Source organism: Cyprinus carpio, chromosome B7 (assembly GCF_018340385.1).
Source record: "Cyprinus carpio isolate SPL01 chromosome B7, ASM1834038v1, whole genome shotgun sequence".
Lineage (NCBI taxonomy): Eukaryota > Metazoa > Chordata > Actinopteri > Cypriniformes > Cyprinidae > Cyprinus > Cyprinus carpio.
This window is the reverse complement of record NC_056603.1, coordinates 16,323,974-16,340,450: the sequence shown is the minus strand read 5'-3', so window position 1 is coordinate 16,340,450 and position 16,477 is coordinate 16,323,974. Positions and strand designations below refer to the sequence as shown.

Genomic DNA, 16,477 nt, shown 5'->3' with positions numbered 1-16,477 from the left:
ACATGGGTTAAGTCGGTTAAATTTTTTGATATAGATACATTACATTAAAATGTAAAAATGAATAGTATACATAATGAAAACATAAAATGAATAATAATTGAATAATTCAGTAGATCATGCACTATGCACAGAGATGCAATATGGTGACATTTAATGCATGACATTAACTCATATATGTTACACTTTAGGACATAGGTCTACATTTTATATGGAATCAAATGAATAGTTTTATTCATTCATTTTAATGTTATTAATTATTATTGTTTTATTAATTATATCATATGGAGACACAAGCTGTCCACAACGTATACAAAAGTGAGAATTCCCTCATAATCATCTGTAGTTGAGAGCTCAATAAAAGGCATTTAATGATGCCTCATGAGCGCTATAATCACGACAGCATTGCCATCTGGTGGACTAATAGTTGAATAACAACAACAACAACAACAAGATCACGACATCATCGCAATCACCATAAACATAATCAACAACAATAAAAAAATACATGTTAATAATAATAATAATAATAATAATAATAATATATCATTATAAATGCAGCTGCGTTACGCAAACACTGTGGAATGTGAATTTGAAAGGTCTTATGCTCTGTGTTCATGAAAGGCCACCGATAAAATTACAATAAAGAGTAAAAGACTAAATTATCTCATAAAACGGGTTAATAACAGGTCACGAATATGACTGATGATTCTGAGTGACTTGATTTAATGTGTCGTCAGTCTAATTTCAGCCGGAAGGCGGATTAATGTTTCCAGTCATTTCCGCTTCAGCGAATCAGCAGGAAATTTCATAAAAGTGATGTCGTGATGTTGACGCTTGTCACCGTTTGTTCTACAACATCTCTTACCTCTGTCGTATTGATATGGCTGTTTCAACATGTCAGATCACCTTCATCTCTTGCATCGTCCTCTGCATGTCTTTATTCCTACCTAAATTATTTTTACCCAGATTGAAGAAAGAAACAGTGCAGTCGGAGGGTAAGATAAGACAAAAATGTAATCCCTCATTTAGTGTTTCAGTAATGTCAGTGCTGATTTGAGCATCCCTGTGATCTCTGTGCTCGGGTCACCTGTTAACCTCTACCAGCTCCCCGTGTGTGGCTTCATAATGTGAGGATCACTTTGTCATTTTCAAAACAAATCTATCATTATTTATTTTTACATCTTTTTTTAAAAAACTTAACACAGTAACCATAAAAAAATAATAAAACATGGGATCATTAAAACATTATAAGGAGTTTTCGTTTTTGTCATTTTGTTTAATTTAGTTTATTTTTTTATTTCATATTTTTTGAAAAACACTGATTACTGAATTTTTATACAGGAAACCTGACTAGGAATTGCTCTTTTTAATGCAGTCTCTATAAAATTATTGTTTACTTATTTATTTTAAAGTTGGACCAGGGCATTTTCCTCCCCCACAACACAGACATTCATTCTCTGAAGATCATGATCACTGGGACACAGACTCCCATTACATCAAGCATTATAACCCTGAGGCCATTGCTAGAGCCAAAGGTGTTGGCAAGCCAAATCTCCTGGGCCAGGTCATCCCCGTCTATGGCTTTGGCATCTTCCTTTATATCATCTACTTGTTCTTTAAAGTGAGTCTTGTCAGAAACTATTTGGAAAGCTGCTCTGTTCAGCCCCTCTCCTGTAATAATAATTTCCCTAGAGAAAATATCTAACAGGTGCTTTAATATATACAGAAATGTTCAAAAGTTTGGGCTTAATTAGATTTTTAGTGTTTTTGCATTTATTTGATCAAAAATACAGAAAAAACAATATTGTTAAATGTTATTACAATTTAAAAGAACTGCTTTGTATTTTAATTTATTTTAAAATGTAATTCATTACTGAGGTCATATGATCCTTCAGAAAACACACACAGTGTTTGTGTATATATATATGCATATACACTATATCTGCTTTCATCAATCACTGATGCTTACTTTGATGCTTCAGCAGCTGACCTCTAAGGATAAACCTCATCGACAAGGGTGCAGATTCCCTATACTGCAGTCAGAATACACTTTTGAAGAGATGCGTGAGTTCGCATATACATCAACCCTAGTTGTACAACATTATATTCCTAATAAAGATGCTCATCTTAATGGCACCATATTTTTAAATTGGGAACTTTTTTAAAAAATCACATTTCTGTTTTACTTTTATTGCAAGCATTCTTAGAATTTCAGTATCTGAAGCACAGGCAACTCCAGATTAAGATCCCGTCCAAGACTTGGCAAGCTTTGTACTTTGCCGTTTGTTCAACCCGGATTAGAAATCAAAATGTAATGTTTTATAAGCCTAGCAGCTCGTGCTACCAATTAACTGCACGTCTTTTGGATCAGTTGTAAGAGATTTAGCTCTATTCATAAAATGGATGCCAAAGGGTGGAAGGGAGCAACTGATAGAGCATCAGCACTGCACTCACTCCCTGTACAGCATGTGTATAAAAAAGCTCAAACTTTAATTAAAATGAAACTACGATTTGTGGCCTCCACATGTTTCAGTGAATCTGTATCTAATAAGATTAACCTCATTCAATTGTCTCCCTGACAGCTACTTGTCAGCTGGTGCAGATGCAGGCCAGAATGAGTGAAAAAGCCAGAGAAAAGAAAATATCTAAAGTTGTCCACCTATCTTTCAGGTAATCAGATCATATTTCTTTCACACCATCCAGTATCTTACTGATCAAAGAGCACTGACATGATCTGCATTCCATTTCAAATGAAATCCAAAAGGAAAATTCTAGTTCACAGCAAAACGTTTCCCAGGAAATGCATAAACTGCTAAAAGGCATGCCTGGAATGCTTTAAGTCACATTGGATAAAAGGATCTTCCAAATGCATAAATGTAAATATAAAAAAAATTTTTTTTTTGTTTTTTTTTTTCACATAACAGAGATCAATTTTCTAAGGAAACTTTTCTGTTTCCTTTTCTGTTTTTAGTATGTAATTAGTTGACAGGTATTTGACCCTGCACAACTCCACTGGTGGTTTGCTTTAGTTAAGTCTTACTAGCTTTACCTTTGTGACTCTGCATATTTTTTTATTTCTTTTTAAAATAATGAGCAATAACAGGGGTCTGTTTTGCAGTTTCATGATCATCGAGAAATGTGTATGTGTTCAAGCAGTAATTGCGATTATTATTTATTTTTTTTTTACAAATCACTGTTTCTGTTTTTCTGTAACAAATCACTATTTCTGTTTTTCTGTTACAAATCACTGTTTCTGACTCACCGCTTGATCTGAATTCAGGTCACGCAGGGGCACACGGAGGCGTGAGGAGAGAAATCTCAAACAGTTAAAGGAGATCACCCAAATGATGCGGGAGAGACAGCTTTGAGAGGGAGCCTCGCCGGAGGAGGAGGCAGAGGAGGCCCCTTACACTGCAGATTGGGAAGGTATACCTCAAGGCTTTGTGCTGGACCCACTGCTGTTTCAGTTTCTTGGCCCTTAAATTTAATTTTATTCACTGCTTCCAGGCTATCCAGAGGAGACCTACCCAGAGTTTGACATGCCCTCCCACAGAGACATATTTCCTAGTGTTATACTTGAAGAACCTGACCAAGTCATACCCACAGCAGAGAAGCTTGCTGAGAGATTGGAGAAGGAAGAAGAGGAGGAGAATGAGCCTGATGATGTGTGTACTAATGAGGAGGTAAAAGAGGAAAATAATGAGGGAGAAAAAGAAGAGGATGACAAAGATGAAGAAGAAGAAGATGAGGAGGAGGATGAGATTGGAGAAGACCAGCTCTGTCTTCCTAAAAGTATTGATGAGGATGATGAGAAACTTGAATACCCAGGTGAAAAAGAAGAGGAACAGAAACCAAGCAGGAGAAGACGACAAATCACTTTTAGTGATCACAGACACGTCTTCCATTATCCAAAGGGTGGAGCTGTTGGCTGCAAGTATGAGGAAGAGGATGAAGAAGAACTTAATGGAGAAGAAGAGGATAATGATAATGAAGGGAATGAAGAGGAAGAAAATGGTGATGATAAAGACTGTGAAGAAGAAGAGGAGGAAGATCAACGTAATGAAGATGGACAGGGTGAGACCAAGAAGGAGGAGGATCCCCTAATGGAGGCGGAGAGTCTGGGATTCAATGATAAAGTGGAATGTCATCCTGAGGAACAGGAAGTAGACCTCATTGACTTGAGGTAACCGTCATCTCAATCAAGTCAGAGTCTTCCAAAGCTCAAACCTCTGGGACTCTTAGAATGCGTCACAAGAAACAAAAGGTGAAGAAGTGACGAGCTTGTCAAAAAAAAACAATAGTCTTCTGTTCGAATACCCTTTAGTTCAAACATACCTTACTGTGAATCTTTCTTGCTTCACTTAAGGAAACACTTTCTCTGTAACCATTTAGGCTTTTCTAAGATTTCATTAATCTGTTTCCAAGAACATCTAGATAATATTTTAGAGTATGTTGTGTCAAAAATAGGCACTTTTAAGACCTTTTTTCCAAAGAAAATCTTTGCCAATAAAACAATTGTGAACAGAAGTATCTTTTTATGAACATTATTTCCTTGAGCACTGAATTACTTTACCACAAATGCAATGATTTCATCTTAAATATTTGAGATGCGAAAATTCACGTTCAGATTTATTTATTTTTTCATATCTTGAGTACTGTATACAAACACTGTATATTGATCAATGTATACATTTTACAAAACAGTGTGACATAACAGTTATACATTATCACTTTAACATGAGTGGTGGGATTTTTTTCCAAACAATAAAAAATAGCAGAAAAACACAAATTTTAGAGCATTTAGAGCAAACCCAAAATGTTAGAGCATTACATAAAGTATAGAAAGTGCTGGAATGGTTTCACAAGGCAGTTATTAACAAACTGTAATAACTTACACAGATTTCTTTGCAGTTTCACAAAAAAATACAAAAAACAGTATATATATATATATATATATATATATATATATATATACACACACACACACACACACACACACACACACACACATATATATATATATATATATATATATATATATATATAATCTTTTCTTAAAAAAAAACATAATATTAAAAATACTTTTCTGGGGGAAAGTTGCGTTTTAAAACATAAGGTCTAAAGTCACAACATATCTATGACAAATATAGTAACAAAAAAGGTAAGCCGTTTGCATCACACTTCATGCTGCCTTTATCTTGGATGAAGAAAAACTAACATTCTAAATATTATTTTTAACTTAAAATGCAATTAAGTTTTGTGCAATTAAGAATGTTCAAACATGAATTTTTCACATTAAACTAAAGGGGCTATCAGCAAAAAACAAAATTATGATAAATTAATTTCTTAAAAACGCATTAATTCAACATTAAAGTTACAGATTTTAGACAATGACAAGATTTTTGAAGACTTGCTGTGACATTTGACTAAAATGAAAAATAGTATGATAAAAATAAACTGCAAATCATGCTAATGCATTATAGAACAGATCTAGTAAATCTTTGTGGCCATCTGAAGACTTCTACAACACTTTAAAGAATAGTTTGTCTTTAAGGTACAACAGGATTTTGTATCAGGATTTCCCTTTCAGTTGGTCACATTGTTACTGACAAATTGTGATCTCGCTTCGAGAGACCAATCTACTATGAGTGTAAACTAAACAAGCCAATGGACATTGGAATGCAATGATTGCATCCAGCTGCAGCTGAGCACAGCGTAAGCATAAAAAGGCAGCCGGTGCAACGCATACCAGTTTTTCGCTTCGGAGCTGAGCGATAACATCGTTCTGCACCTGCCAATGTCTTTGTGTTGAAAGTTCATTGAGCTCTAGGGTGCTTTTTGTGTTGGCAGACGGCGCTTCAATGGTGGTTGCACACTTCAGGCTGCACTGCCGCCTGTTGTGCTGCATGCAGCCATTTGCCGTGTGTGTCTCAGCATGTAAAAGAGCATTTCCCTCACATGTCTGGGCATTAAACACACTGAGGTGGCATTCATGGATGAGTCATGTTCCCATTGTGGGAAGATGACCATCTCGGAGCTGCGGACCAGGCTCCGATACCTCCAGGGAAGCAGAGCTCCATTGCCTCTGCCACAATCTAGTGTTTGTCCTGGTGGCAGCCTGGCAAGGACTACTTCGGGCAGTAGCACAGGCGGTCTGAGGGTTACAGTGGTGGCACACCCCTCAGAGAACCAACCCTTGGGGTCCACCACTCCTGTAGTGTTTCGCAACCAGTCGAGCCATCAATAGAACGAGTTGGGCCCTCTTCGAAAAGCGCACCAGCGGTATCCTTCGGTGCTCCTCCCGATGACCAGATGTCGATCACTGCATCGGAGGGAGAGCTCTCTGTAGAGGAAGATTCGGCTGTGCTGCCACCCTCTGGGACAGTGGCAATGCCTGAAACAGATCCAGAGATGTTGGCTATGCTTTCCCGGGCCGCCGAGACGTTACAACCAAATTTTAAACCCCTAAAGTCACTAACTCAAACCACAACACACTACCCTGCACTGGTTCTCATACTGCGTTCCAGGCAGGTTTTTGAGCCCGTAAGTCACGACTTCAAACCACAACTCACGACTTTGTAGTGTTCATGGCAAGTCACAACAAAACTTCTGAGCTCAACTAATTCTACCCAGATTATTAATTTTATTGCAATGTTATATTGTACTAAAATCTATTTTTCAATGTGTACCACTTGCATAAACACTGCATCCGTAGGCAATATTATCCATAGAGGCTGCCATTGTTGTTTCGCGGGCTATGTGATGTCAGAGCTCGGAACTGGGAGTACACCGATCTTGTACTAGTTCACGGGTAGGAAGTCATGGGTTTGACTGCTGTTCCAGTACACTTACACAGGTAGAAGGTTGGAAAAACACGGGTTACGGGTTGCCTGGAACGCGGCATCAGCACCCTGCCCCGGTGCCTTTCTTCCCGGAGGTGCATGAGGAGCTCAGCAGGTCATGGATGGCACCTTTTACTGCCAGAAACCAGCCTGCTGGTTCCTCCTCCCTCACCATCCTTGATGGGGGTGCAGTTAGGGGGTATACGGCGATTCCCCCCTGTGGACCAGTCGGTTATGATGCAGTTGTGTTCTAAGATCGCCTCCTCCTGGCGGGGAAACCCATTGCTCCCCTCCCGGGCCTGTAGGCATTCGTCTGGTCTGACTGGCGGTGCTTGTACGGCTTGTGGTGAAGCTGCCTCCACCTTACACGCTATGGCGTTACTGCAGGTTCATCAGACCAAGGCACTGAGGGACCTTTATGTTCCAGGGTGCTGAGGGACCTTTATGTTCCAGGGTGCTCATGATCCGGTAGTTCTGAAAGAGCTCCGAACTGCTACTGACCTCACGCTCCGAGCGACAAAGGTCACTGCGAGTTCTCTGGGTCGTGCAATGTCCACACTTGTGGTCCAGTAGAACCCCAATACCTCTGCACAAAATCAGACACACTTACAAAGTACAGTTCCTCAATGCCCCTGTGTCCCAGACCGGCCTCTTCGGCGACACAGTCAAGAGCTTTGCCCAGCAGTTCTCAGCTCAACAGAAGCAGACTGAGGTGATTCGCTACATCTTGCCCCGGCGGGCAGCTGCTGCCTCCACCCATCTGCAGCAGCCTCCAGCCAAGCAGTGCTGTGGAGCCGGGCGTAGGCAGGCCTCCCAGCATGTCCAGGCCCCCGTCAAACCTGGCGATAAACACAAGAGCAAGCGGCCCTGAGACGGGCAACCCAGAGATGGAGGGATCTGCTCTTTTGGAGATGGTGAATGCACCACTCCCTCCCCCCGGGGGAGGGCCATGTGGAGAATCTTTTGTTTCGTTTTGCCCTGCTGTCTGCCTCACAGTCGATGGTACCCAAATTCTCAACAAAAGAGCATTTTTTTTCTATCTCTGGGTCCCAGGAGGGCACGGAGAGTTGCGGACGGATCAACACCGGACCACACTCATCCTCCTCTGTCACCAGCAGGCAGCAGCAGGCGGTTCGAGAGTGTCAACAAAGGCCCTACTCACGCACCCTCTGCCAAACTGTGGAACCAGGTAAACGTTGCACCACACACACAGACCCCTCTTCGGTCTTGGACCTGTGTGTCTTGAACCTGGCCCTTCACCTGTTACCATTCAAGATGTTGATGCAGAAACACATCTTTGGGTGCCCCCGTCCCTGAGATTGGTTTGCAGCAATCGACCTGAAGGACGCACACTATCATGTGTCAATCCTTCCGCACCACAGACCATTTCTGTGGTTCACTTTCGAAGGATGTGCATATCAGTACAAGGTCCTGTCCCTGTTTCCCCGTGTCTTCATGAAAGTCACAGAGGGGGCTCTTGTTTCCCTCAGAGAGCAGGATGTTCGCATCCTCACCTCATCTCGATAATTGGCTTATACTAGCACAGTCTCGGGATCAGTTGTGCGAGCACAGGGACCTGGTGATCCGGCACCTCAGCCAGTTGGGTCTTCGGGTCAACTGGGAAAAGAGCAAACTCTCCCCGACGCAGAGGATCTCTTTTCTCGGTATGGAGTTGGATTTGATTGAACAGACAGCACGCCTCAAAGAAGAATTTGCATGGTCAGTGCTGAACTGCTTGAATTCATTCAAGGGCAGGACAGCGATCCCACTGAAACAATTCCAAAGGCTCCTGGGGCATATGGTAGCTGCAGCGGCAGTTACAACGCTGGGACTGCTTCATGTGAGAATGCTTCAGCACTGGGTTCATGGCCGAGTCCAGAGGTGGGTGTGGCAGCACAGCACTCACCGGGTTCATGTTACACCGGCCTGTGGTCAGACATTGCATTTCTCTGAGCAGGAGAGCCCTTAGAACATGTCTCCAGGCATGCTGTGGTTTACACAGATGGCTCCACCACCTTCTGGTTGGCCACGTACAATGGGCACGCAGTGTCAGGGGTGTGGACAGGGCCCAAACTGCATTGGAACATCTACTTCCTACATTTGCCAGCAGTCATTCGTCTGGTGAAACCTCTCAAAGGGTGCTTACGAGGCAAACACATGCTGGTCCGAATGGACAACATGGCACTGTTTCGTACAGTCATGTCCAAAAGTTTTGGCAGTGAGATAAATTGTGTTTTGCAATGTTTGCTGCTTCAGTATTTGTAGATTATTTTTCCACATGTTTCTGTGGTATACTGAAAAACAATGATAAGCATATACATTTTAAAATTTTTATCTATAAAAAATAATCAATCATAATCTCTGCAATTGGCTCTGGCATGCCAGATATTAGCTTCTGGGCCAAATCCTGACAGATTGCGATCCATTCTTGCCTTATTAGTTCTTGGAGTTGATCACAATTTGTGGGCTTCTGCTTGTCCACTCGCCTTTTGAGAACTGACCACAGGTTCTCTATGGGATTGAGATCCGGGGAGTTGCCTGGCCACTGATCCAAAATTTCAATGTAATACTCTTTGAGCCACTTCTTTATCACTCTTGCTTTGTGACGTGGTGCTTCATCATGCTGTAAAATGCACGGATCATCACCAAATTGCTCATGGATTTTTGGCAGAATTATGAGAGAGCCCACTCCCTTGGTTGAAAAGCAACCCCACACATGGATGGTCTCAGGATGCTTCACTGTTGGCACGTCACAGGACTCATGGTAGCGTTCACCTTTTTTTCTCCGAACAATCGATTTTCCAGATGTCCCAAACAGTCTGAAGGGAGCTTAATCAGAGAAAACAACTTTGCACCAGTCTTCTGCTGTCCAATCCTTGTACTTCCTGCAGAATTTCAGTCTTAGGGTTGGTCATTGACGTTTTTCTTGGAGAGAAGTGGCTTCTTTGCTGCCCTTCTTGACATCAGGCCGTTGTCCAAAAGTCTTGGCCTCACTATGTGTGCAGATGCTCTCACACCAACCTGCTGCCATACCTGAGCAAGCTCTGCACTGCTGGTGACACTATTCTGTAGCTGACTCCTCAGGAGGAGACGTCCTGGCACTTGCTGGACACTCTGGGACATCCTGAAGACTTCTACACAGCAGTCGAACCTCTCACCTTGAAGTTCTTGATGATCCATTGGTGATTGATGATCCAAATGGTTCTTTGAGGTGCAATATTCTTTTTCCTTGCATGTAAGACCATTTTGATGCAAAGCGATGATAGCTGCACGTGTTTCTTAGGAGGTAACCATTGCTAACAAGAATACAATGATTGGAAGCACTTCTTCCCTCCTTTTATAGCAATCAGTCTGGTCTTACAATCTAATTACTATGATAGTGATTTTACCTGACTAGTAGTCATTTACACTTTCAACTGTGCTGCTGACATGATTAGTTAATTAATGTTAGCTGGTCATTTTGTGTCAGGATCAAAAAACTGTTAATTTTTTTTTTTTTTTTTGTGATTTATTTTATTTTTATTTTTTTTGCCAAAACTTTTAGCAGTTATTTAAAATGTGTCTGATCACTCTACACAATCTAGAAACAATGTGAATGAACACCCCAACAGCTTAAGCTGCAAATTTTGCACAATACAAAATTTATGTCACTGCCAAAACTTTTGGCCACGACTGTTCATAAGCCGACAAGGTGGTCTGCGCTCCTGTCGCAACTTGCCCGCCACCTCCTCCTTTGGAGTTGGAAGGTTCTGAGGACACTTTAAGCCATTCACATTCTGGGTCTGCTCAACCGTATGGCCGACAAGCTGTCACGAGCTACGCTCCCAAGAGAATGGAGACTCATGTTCATAGGTTTAAGTGCTTCCAAAATCTCCTTCAGGAAGGATGGGGCTTCCACAACCAGTGTCCCAGTGTTATCCAATCTCACTGAGTGGGTAGTGCTACGAAAATGGTGACTGGTCTTCTTGTTGCAAGCCCTGGCCTACACCAAAAAGGGGCACAGGAGGCTTACACAGGACACTGAAAGGAGCAGCATCCATGGCGCTTTGGTAGGGATCCCAATTCGTTGGTTACAACATGACTCGTAGTGACCGACTGAAAGGGAACGTTTCGGGTACGTATGTAACCCTCGTTCCCTGAAGGAGGGAACAGAGACGTCATGTCCCGTTGCCACGGCTGCTGAACCACCGCTGAGTGGCCGGGTTCCCGGCTCGGCTCCTCAGCGAAAACCAGGTATGTTGCACCAGCTGCCTTTTTATGCTCATGCTGTGATCAGCGGCACCTGGATGCAATCATCTCATGCCAATGCTCGTTTAGTTTACACTCAAAGTAGATTGGTCTCTCGGAGCGAGATCTCAATCCGTCGGTCACGACATGACACAATATAAATTGCCACACTGATAATACAACTTCCCTTATTTCCTTTCTTCATTAATCAGCACTGTTTAGCAAAGACAGAAGTGTACAAGCTACAGTACAATTAAAGATGATGATTTGAGTTTTGTGTAAATTCCACTTGGACACTTTGTTTGATCCACATTTTCACAACTACCCTCATACAGCAGATTTCATAGATGACTTGAACAAACTGTGTTGCTGAGTATGTATACCTGCACAGTTATTATCAAGCTTCAAACACTTTATCAAGTTCTGGTAGTCAAACTTTGCAACATTTGACCAGTGCAATTTCAGCTGGACGAAAGTGTTTCCATGACAAATGATTAATGTAGCCAGACAGAATTCTTTAAAAATGCATGTAAACATACTAACTCACTTCATTGTCATTGTAGTTGACTCTGTTCTGGAAAATCAGCTACTCCACAAGCAGGCAACTAAAGCTGATCTTTCTGGAAAGCTACAGCCCAGTATACTGGAAATATACAGGTTGTTTTCAAGAACAAAGACGGAAGCTTAAAAGGACCTGCATGACAAACAACACTGACTGAAGAAAACAATGTAGCATCTTACCAACTTCAAGCATCACAAGTGTTTCATCCAAAGGCACAATATTTACAGCTTTCCACCATTAATCTCTGAATAAAGTGCTCAGTACATTCCCCTACAAACGTAGCGGGTCAGTATGAGATGATAATGTACTTATCCTGATATTGACCCTCATGTAAAATGACTTAGTACACACTTCTTCCACCATGTAGGACTTCAGGTGCTTTCAAACTAGAGCTACTGGTGTGGACCTGGATATGGTAAACCATTCATTTTGGTTTGTTCTAATGATATAAAAGCCATTTTGGGATCTCATGTCCTCTTAAATCAGCATGTAAACCGTCCAGGAGGACACAAAGTCATAATGATTATATCTATTTTGTGGAATTGTCACATTCGTCAGTTGAATTTTAAGAAATCCACACCAAAAGCTTGAATGTGAAGGCACCTTGGTCAAGCTTTGTGCTTAAAGCACAGTGAATTATGGGGTTAGACTAGAGGTGGAAAGTAACTAATTACAAATAATTTCGTTACAGTACTTGAGTAAATTTTTCTACTTTCTTGAGTATAATTAAATTGTGGTACTTTTATTTTTACTTGAGTAAAATAAAACTAAAGTATTCAACTTCGCTATATTTATTTTTCACCAAAAGTACAAAGTACCAAAAAAAAAAAAAAAAAAAAAAAAAAAAACCTGACAAAGACAGCGCAGATGGAGAAGAGTGAGCCGGTGTCCTGATATTTTATTCTACCCATCAGATTTTCCTACCAGGGTTTACTGCGCATGCACACATCAATATTGCATCCTTTTTCTCATGCTGAACAACAATATTTAATGCATCTGCATTACTGTAAGGGTAGGTTTAGGGTTGGGGTAGGTGTAGACTTTAATAAAAACATAATATAATAGGTAGAAAAAAATATTTATTGTTGGTTTCATGTAGCTGTATCCATTCTAGCTACAACCACGAAAATAACACATAATTACTGTATTTGCATTACTGTAAGAGTATGTTTAGGGTTGTGGTAGGTGTAGACGTTAATAAACCATAACTTTACAGTAGCATTTTTTGTTGTTGAATTGTACCCACTGTTTTAATGGGAGGTAGCAAAATCTGACAGGGTAGGACAAATCGACAGAACACCTGCGTTTGACGGACACATTTTTTTTTACATTACTGGGGTGTAGCCCTGCACTTCAGCCAATAACAGACAGGTCTGACTCGGGTGCAAAACCTATCAAAACTTCCAGTTCAGCTGCGGGGGTGGGCCATTCAAACCGCGCTTTGCTTTGACTGTCAATCACCAGCAGCTGTCGTTTTGATTGAATCAGCATCATTAGCGTTTCAGTATTTTAATGAATGTGAGCTATGTTCTGATTTTAAATCGGAATTTTGTCAGCTCCTGAAATGGGTCAGAACATCGATATTATACAGCAGTATAAGTAAATAGAAAACTCGGTTGATAGAAGGACCCAGTTATTGCATGGATGGAGCAAACACAATGTTAAGTGTCTAAAATACATGCACATAGCTCAGTTGAATGGTAAAAATCGCCCTCTTTAACAGTGCAGTTAAACTAAATGTATGAAGCCAAAATAACCTCAGCATTAACAACAACGTTGAAATAAGAGCGCATGCATTTTACTGACTGATAGATCAACCATGATTTATCTGTCAATCAGATGCATTTAAAACAACTTTTTCTGTGTGCGTGGTTTGGATGTGTGAGCACATGGGCGAAGAAACAAGACAGTCTATGTATGACCTGGTGATTTATTCATATTCAAAACTAGACGATATGAACATTACGGAGCGCTAAACACTGTCATGCAGTGCCTGTTTCATTCATACTCCAAGCTGGGGGGTACTCGCACAGAAAGTCCAAAACGGGCCAGTAAAAGTAATAACTTATGACGTGCAGGACATTTCGAGGTAATAAATATAATATTTGTGAATAACCCAGTGCTTATTGACATAACATTTAATACAGCATAGAAACTATTCTGCTTTATTATGTGTTTGTATAAACCAATCCTAAAATTGTCATTAGGAAAATACATAAAACATATTATAGAATACAAATTAATGGTTATCATACAGCAGTGTATTTGATCTCTTATCCAATTAAAATACATAAGAAAAAATAAAGCCTGTCAATTAGACAAGTTTTTTTTTTTTTTTTTTTTACATTTCTGTCTCCCATATCTGTTTTCTCTGCTGCACACACATCCTTGTGTAAGTGTTCTTTTGATTTTTATTCATAGTATTCAGCTAACAAGGAAATATTTTGGCATAAGAGTTAGAATAAATGTGAATGATATCTAAGATTTTTCATTTTTTATTTGTTTATTTATTATTATTATTATTTACCTTATTGGAATTATTAGAAATTGATAAGAATCGGAATCATAAAAAAAAAATCAAACAATGCCCAACCTTACCCATAAACCACATTATTTTTTACTGGCACATTTCAATTCATACTGTTTTTAACCCTTTCTTTTCTTTTAAATCCTTACTTACCCTTCTTTGCTTTTGCCCTTCTTAAAAACAACTACATAATCTTATGTGAATGTACTTTTCAAAATTAGTTATAAAAAAGTTGCTTAACATAGCGTCAAACTTGACAATTTATGAGACTAATATCATGTTTTGTTCCAAAATCACTATATAACATCAGTCGTGTTTAAAATCAGTTGGCTTCTATGGTTCCATGTTGCTTGTTATCACAGTGAGACAGAAAATATTTTTTATAAAAATCTTTACTGTGATACAAGCTGTCAATTAGCGTTGTATTGCAATTGGGTGTTTATTGTCTTCCATGTTTCATCAGTCAAAGCATCTCTATCTGCATGTTATTCAGCTGTAGTGATATCTGATGCATTTGTCCATATAAGGGATTTCCTGGGTCTCACTTGTGAAACAGACATTAAAGTACATGAGTGTTAGGGTTAACGGTAATGATGCTCCATAACGCTCACATCGTCTCATTTTGGGTAAAAATAGAAAAAAATTCTAAAGTACTTTGTAAGGCAGTAACTTGAGTAGTTCTTCAGAAAACTACTTTTTTACTTTTACTTGAGTCATATTATTTTTCAGTATTTTTACTTGTACTCAAGTAAATTATTCCTTAGTAACAATACTTTTACTCAAGTACAATTTCTTAGTACTCTTTCCACCACTAGGTAAGACACAAACAGCAGATGGTTTGGAAATCTATAAATACATAAATATTGGTTAAATATGTCAGACTGCCATACTTCATACTGGCTTTGGTGTCCTTGTGAAGCATGAATTGATACGTTACATATTTAAATGGCATTTTGAATGACACAAGTGACATGTATAACTGAAGAAATGTCACATATGAAAGTCATTTACAAAAGTACATTAAATCATATACCCAAACTGTTATATTACATCTACATGTTATATTTCTTGTGAAAGCTCATAATTGATTGGTTAGTGAACATTAATTCTTTTAGAATTATGACCATGGAAAAATTATTTTCATTTTTAATCTTAGGGAAAAAAGTACTACTGTAAAAGATCCCTCTTTTAACATTAGCAAAATGTTAGTTTTACCTTGACGGTTAAGTAAAGAAAGTGAGTAGGCGATTTTTGACTGTCGATTCAAATGAATGCATCCTCTTCTTATTAATCTTCCCAGTTTGAGCTTTGAAGTCTTTGTGCTTTCCCCCAACTGTGATGCCCTTTTTTAAAAAAAAGCAGAAATGCCACTTTGCTCACGCACATTCACACAAGAAGACACAAACTCAATACGCATTCATCCCTCCAAAGGAGGATCTTGAGAGAGGGACCCTGCTGCTTTGGAGTTCACTGCAGCCCTTTACTCAGTGATTGGGATTGTAAAGCAGTCTGGCTGGGTCCTTTCGAGCTTGTGGCTGGCAGAGAGAGATAGTTACTCACAGGCTAGCTTGCTGTCAAAACTGGACAGAGCAATAGCAAACGCCTGCAGGGCACACATGGGGTAGTTGTAGTCCATTGTGAAGACGTCCTCTGCCACACGACCAAACTGCATCACAATGTAATCCGCTGCATACACGAAAGAGAGAATACAGGGTTGAGAGTACAGACAAAACAAACTGTTTCTAAAATAAAATCCATCTATCAGTATGTGCCCAAAAAGTGTTCGGACAATTCTGGACACTAATGTAACAGTTTAATATGTCAGATTTTCATTGCATTACATGCACAATATCGAACTTAGTGGCTTAGAGCTTTTCTCAGAACTAACATCAATTTTCTAAGTCACTTTTTCTATTATTTCTAACCATCTGGTCTCAGGGTAATTTTAGATAGATGTATGATGTCAGTTCCCCTTGTGTTCAAGGGATAGTTTATCGAACAATGAACATTTTGTCATTATTTACTCACTCTTATGTCGTTCCTGTATGAGTTTCTTTCTTATGTTGAACATGAAAGAAGATATTTTGAAGAATGCTGGTAATCAAACATTTGATGGTCTTTCCCTACTATGGAAGTCAGTGGGGACCAACAACTGTTTGATTATTCAAAACTCTTCAAAATACTGTACATGTATATTTTATGTTCAACATAAGAATTAAACTTATACAGGTTTATATAGGTTATAGGTTTACCTAAACAGGTAAATGATGACAAAATTGTCTAGTTACACTAGCAGAATAACCATTGGTTGTAGTTCAT

At 39.6% G+C, this 16,477-nt stretch overlaps 2 protein-coding genes across 6 annotated transcripts in view; one reads left to right on the top strand and one right to left on the bottom strand.

The window, feature by feature from the left end:
- Nucleotides 1-763: 763 nt before the first annotated feature.
- On the top strand, nucleotides 764-4,545 carry ric3a (RIC3 acetylcholine receptor chaperone a). The gene is given in 7 exon segments (XM_042727544.1): nucleotides 764-995; nucleotides 1,413-1,621; nucleotides 1,986-2,064; nucleotides 2,583-2,670; nucleotides 3,281-3,426; nucleotides 3,508-4,176; nucleotides 4,179-4,545. Coding segments are annotated over 7 exon segments (1,521 nt in total). The 3' UTR covers nucleotides 4,277-4,545.
- Nucleotides 4,546-14,052: 9,507 nt separating this feature from the next.
- The window catches only part of tub (TUB bipartite transcription factor), an 89,971-nt gene continuing 87,546 nt past the window's right edge, over nucleotides 14,053-16,477 (bottom strand). For 4 of the 5 annotated variants that reach the window (XM_042727542.1, XM_042727539.1, XM_042727543.1 and 1 more), the window contains one exon: nucleotides 14,054-15,844. In XM_042727542.1, the coding sequence (XP_042583476.1) occupies nucleotides 15,711-15,844 (134 nt within the window). In that variant the 3' untranslated portion in view covers nucleotides 14,054-15,710. Of the gene's footprint in view, nucleotides 15,845-16,477 lie in introns of all 5 variants that reach the window. The other variant, XM_042727541.1, reaches the window with a different exon arrangement.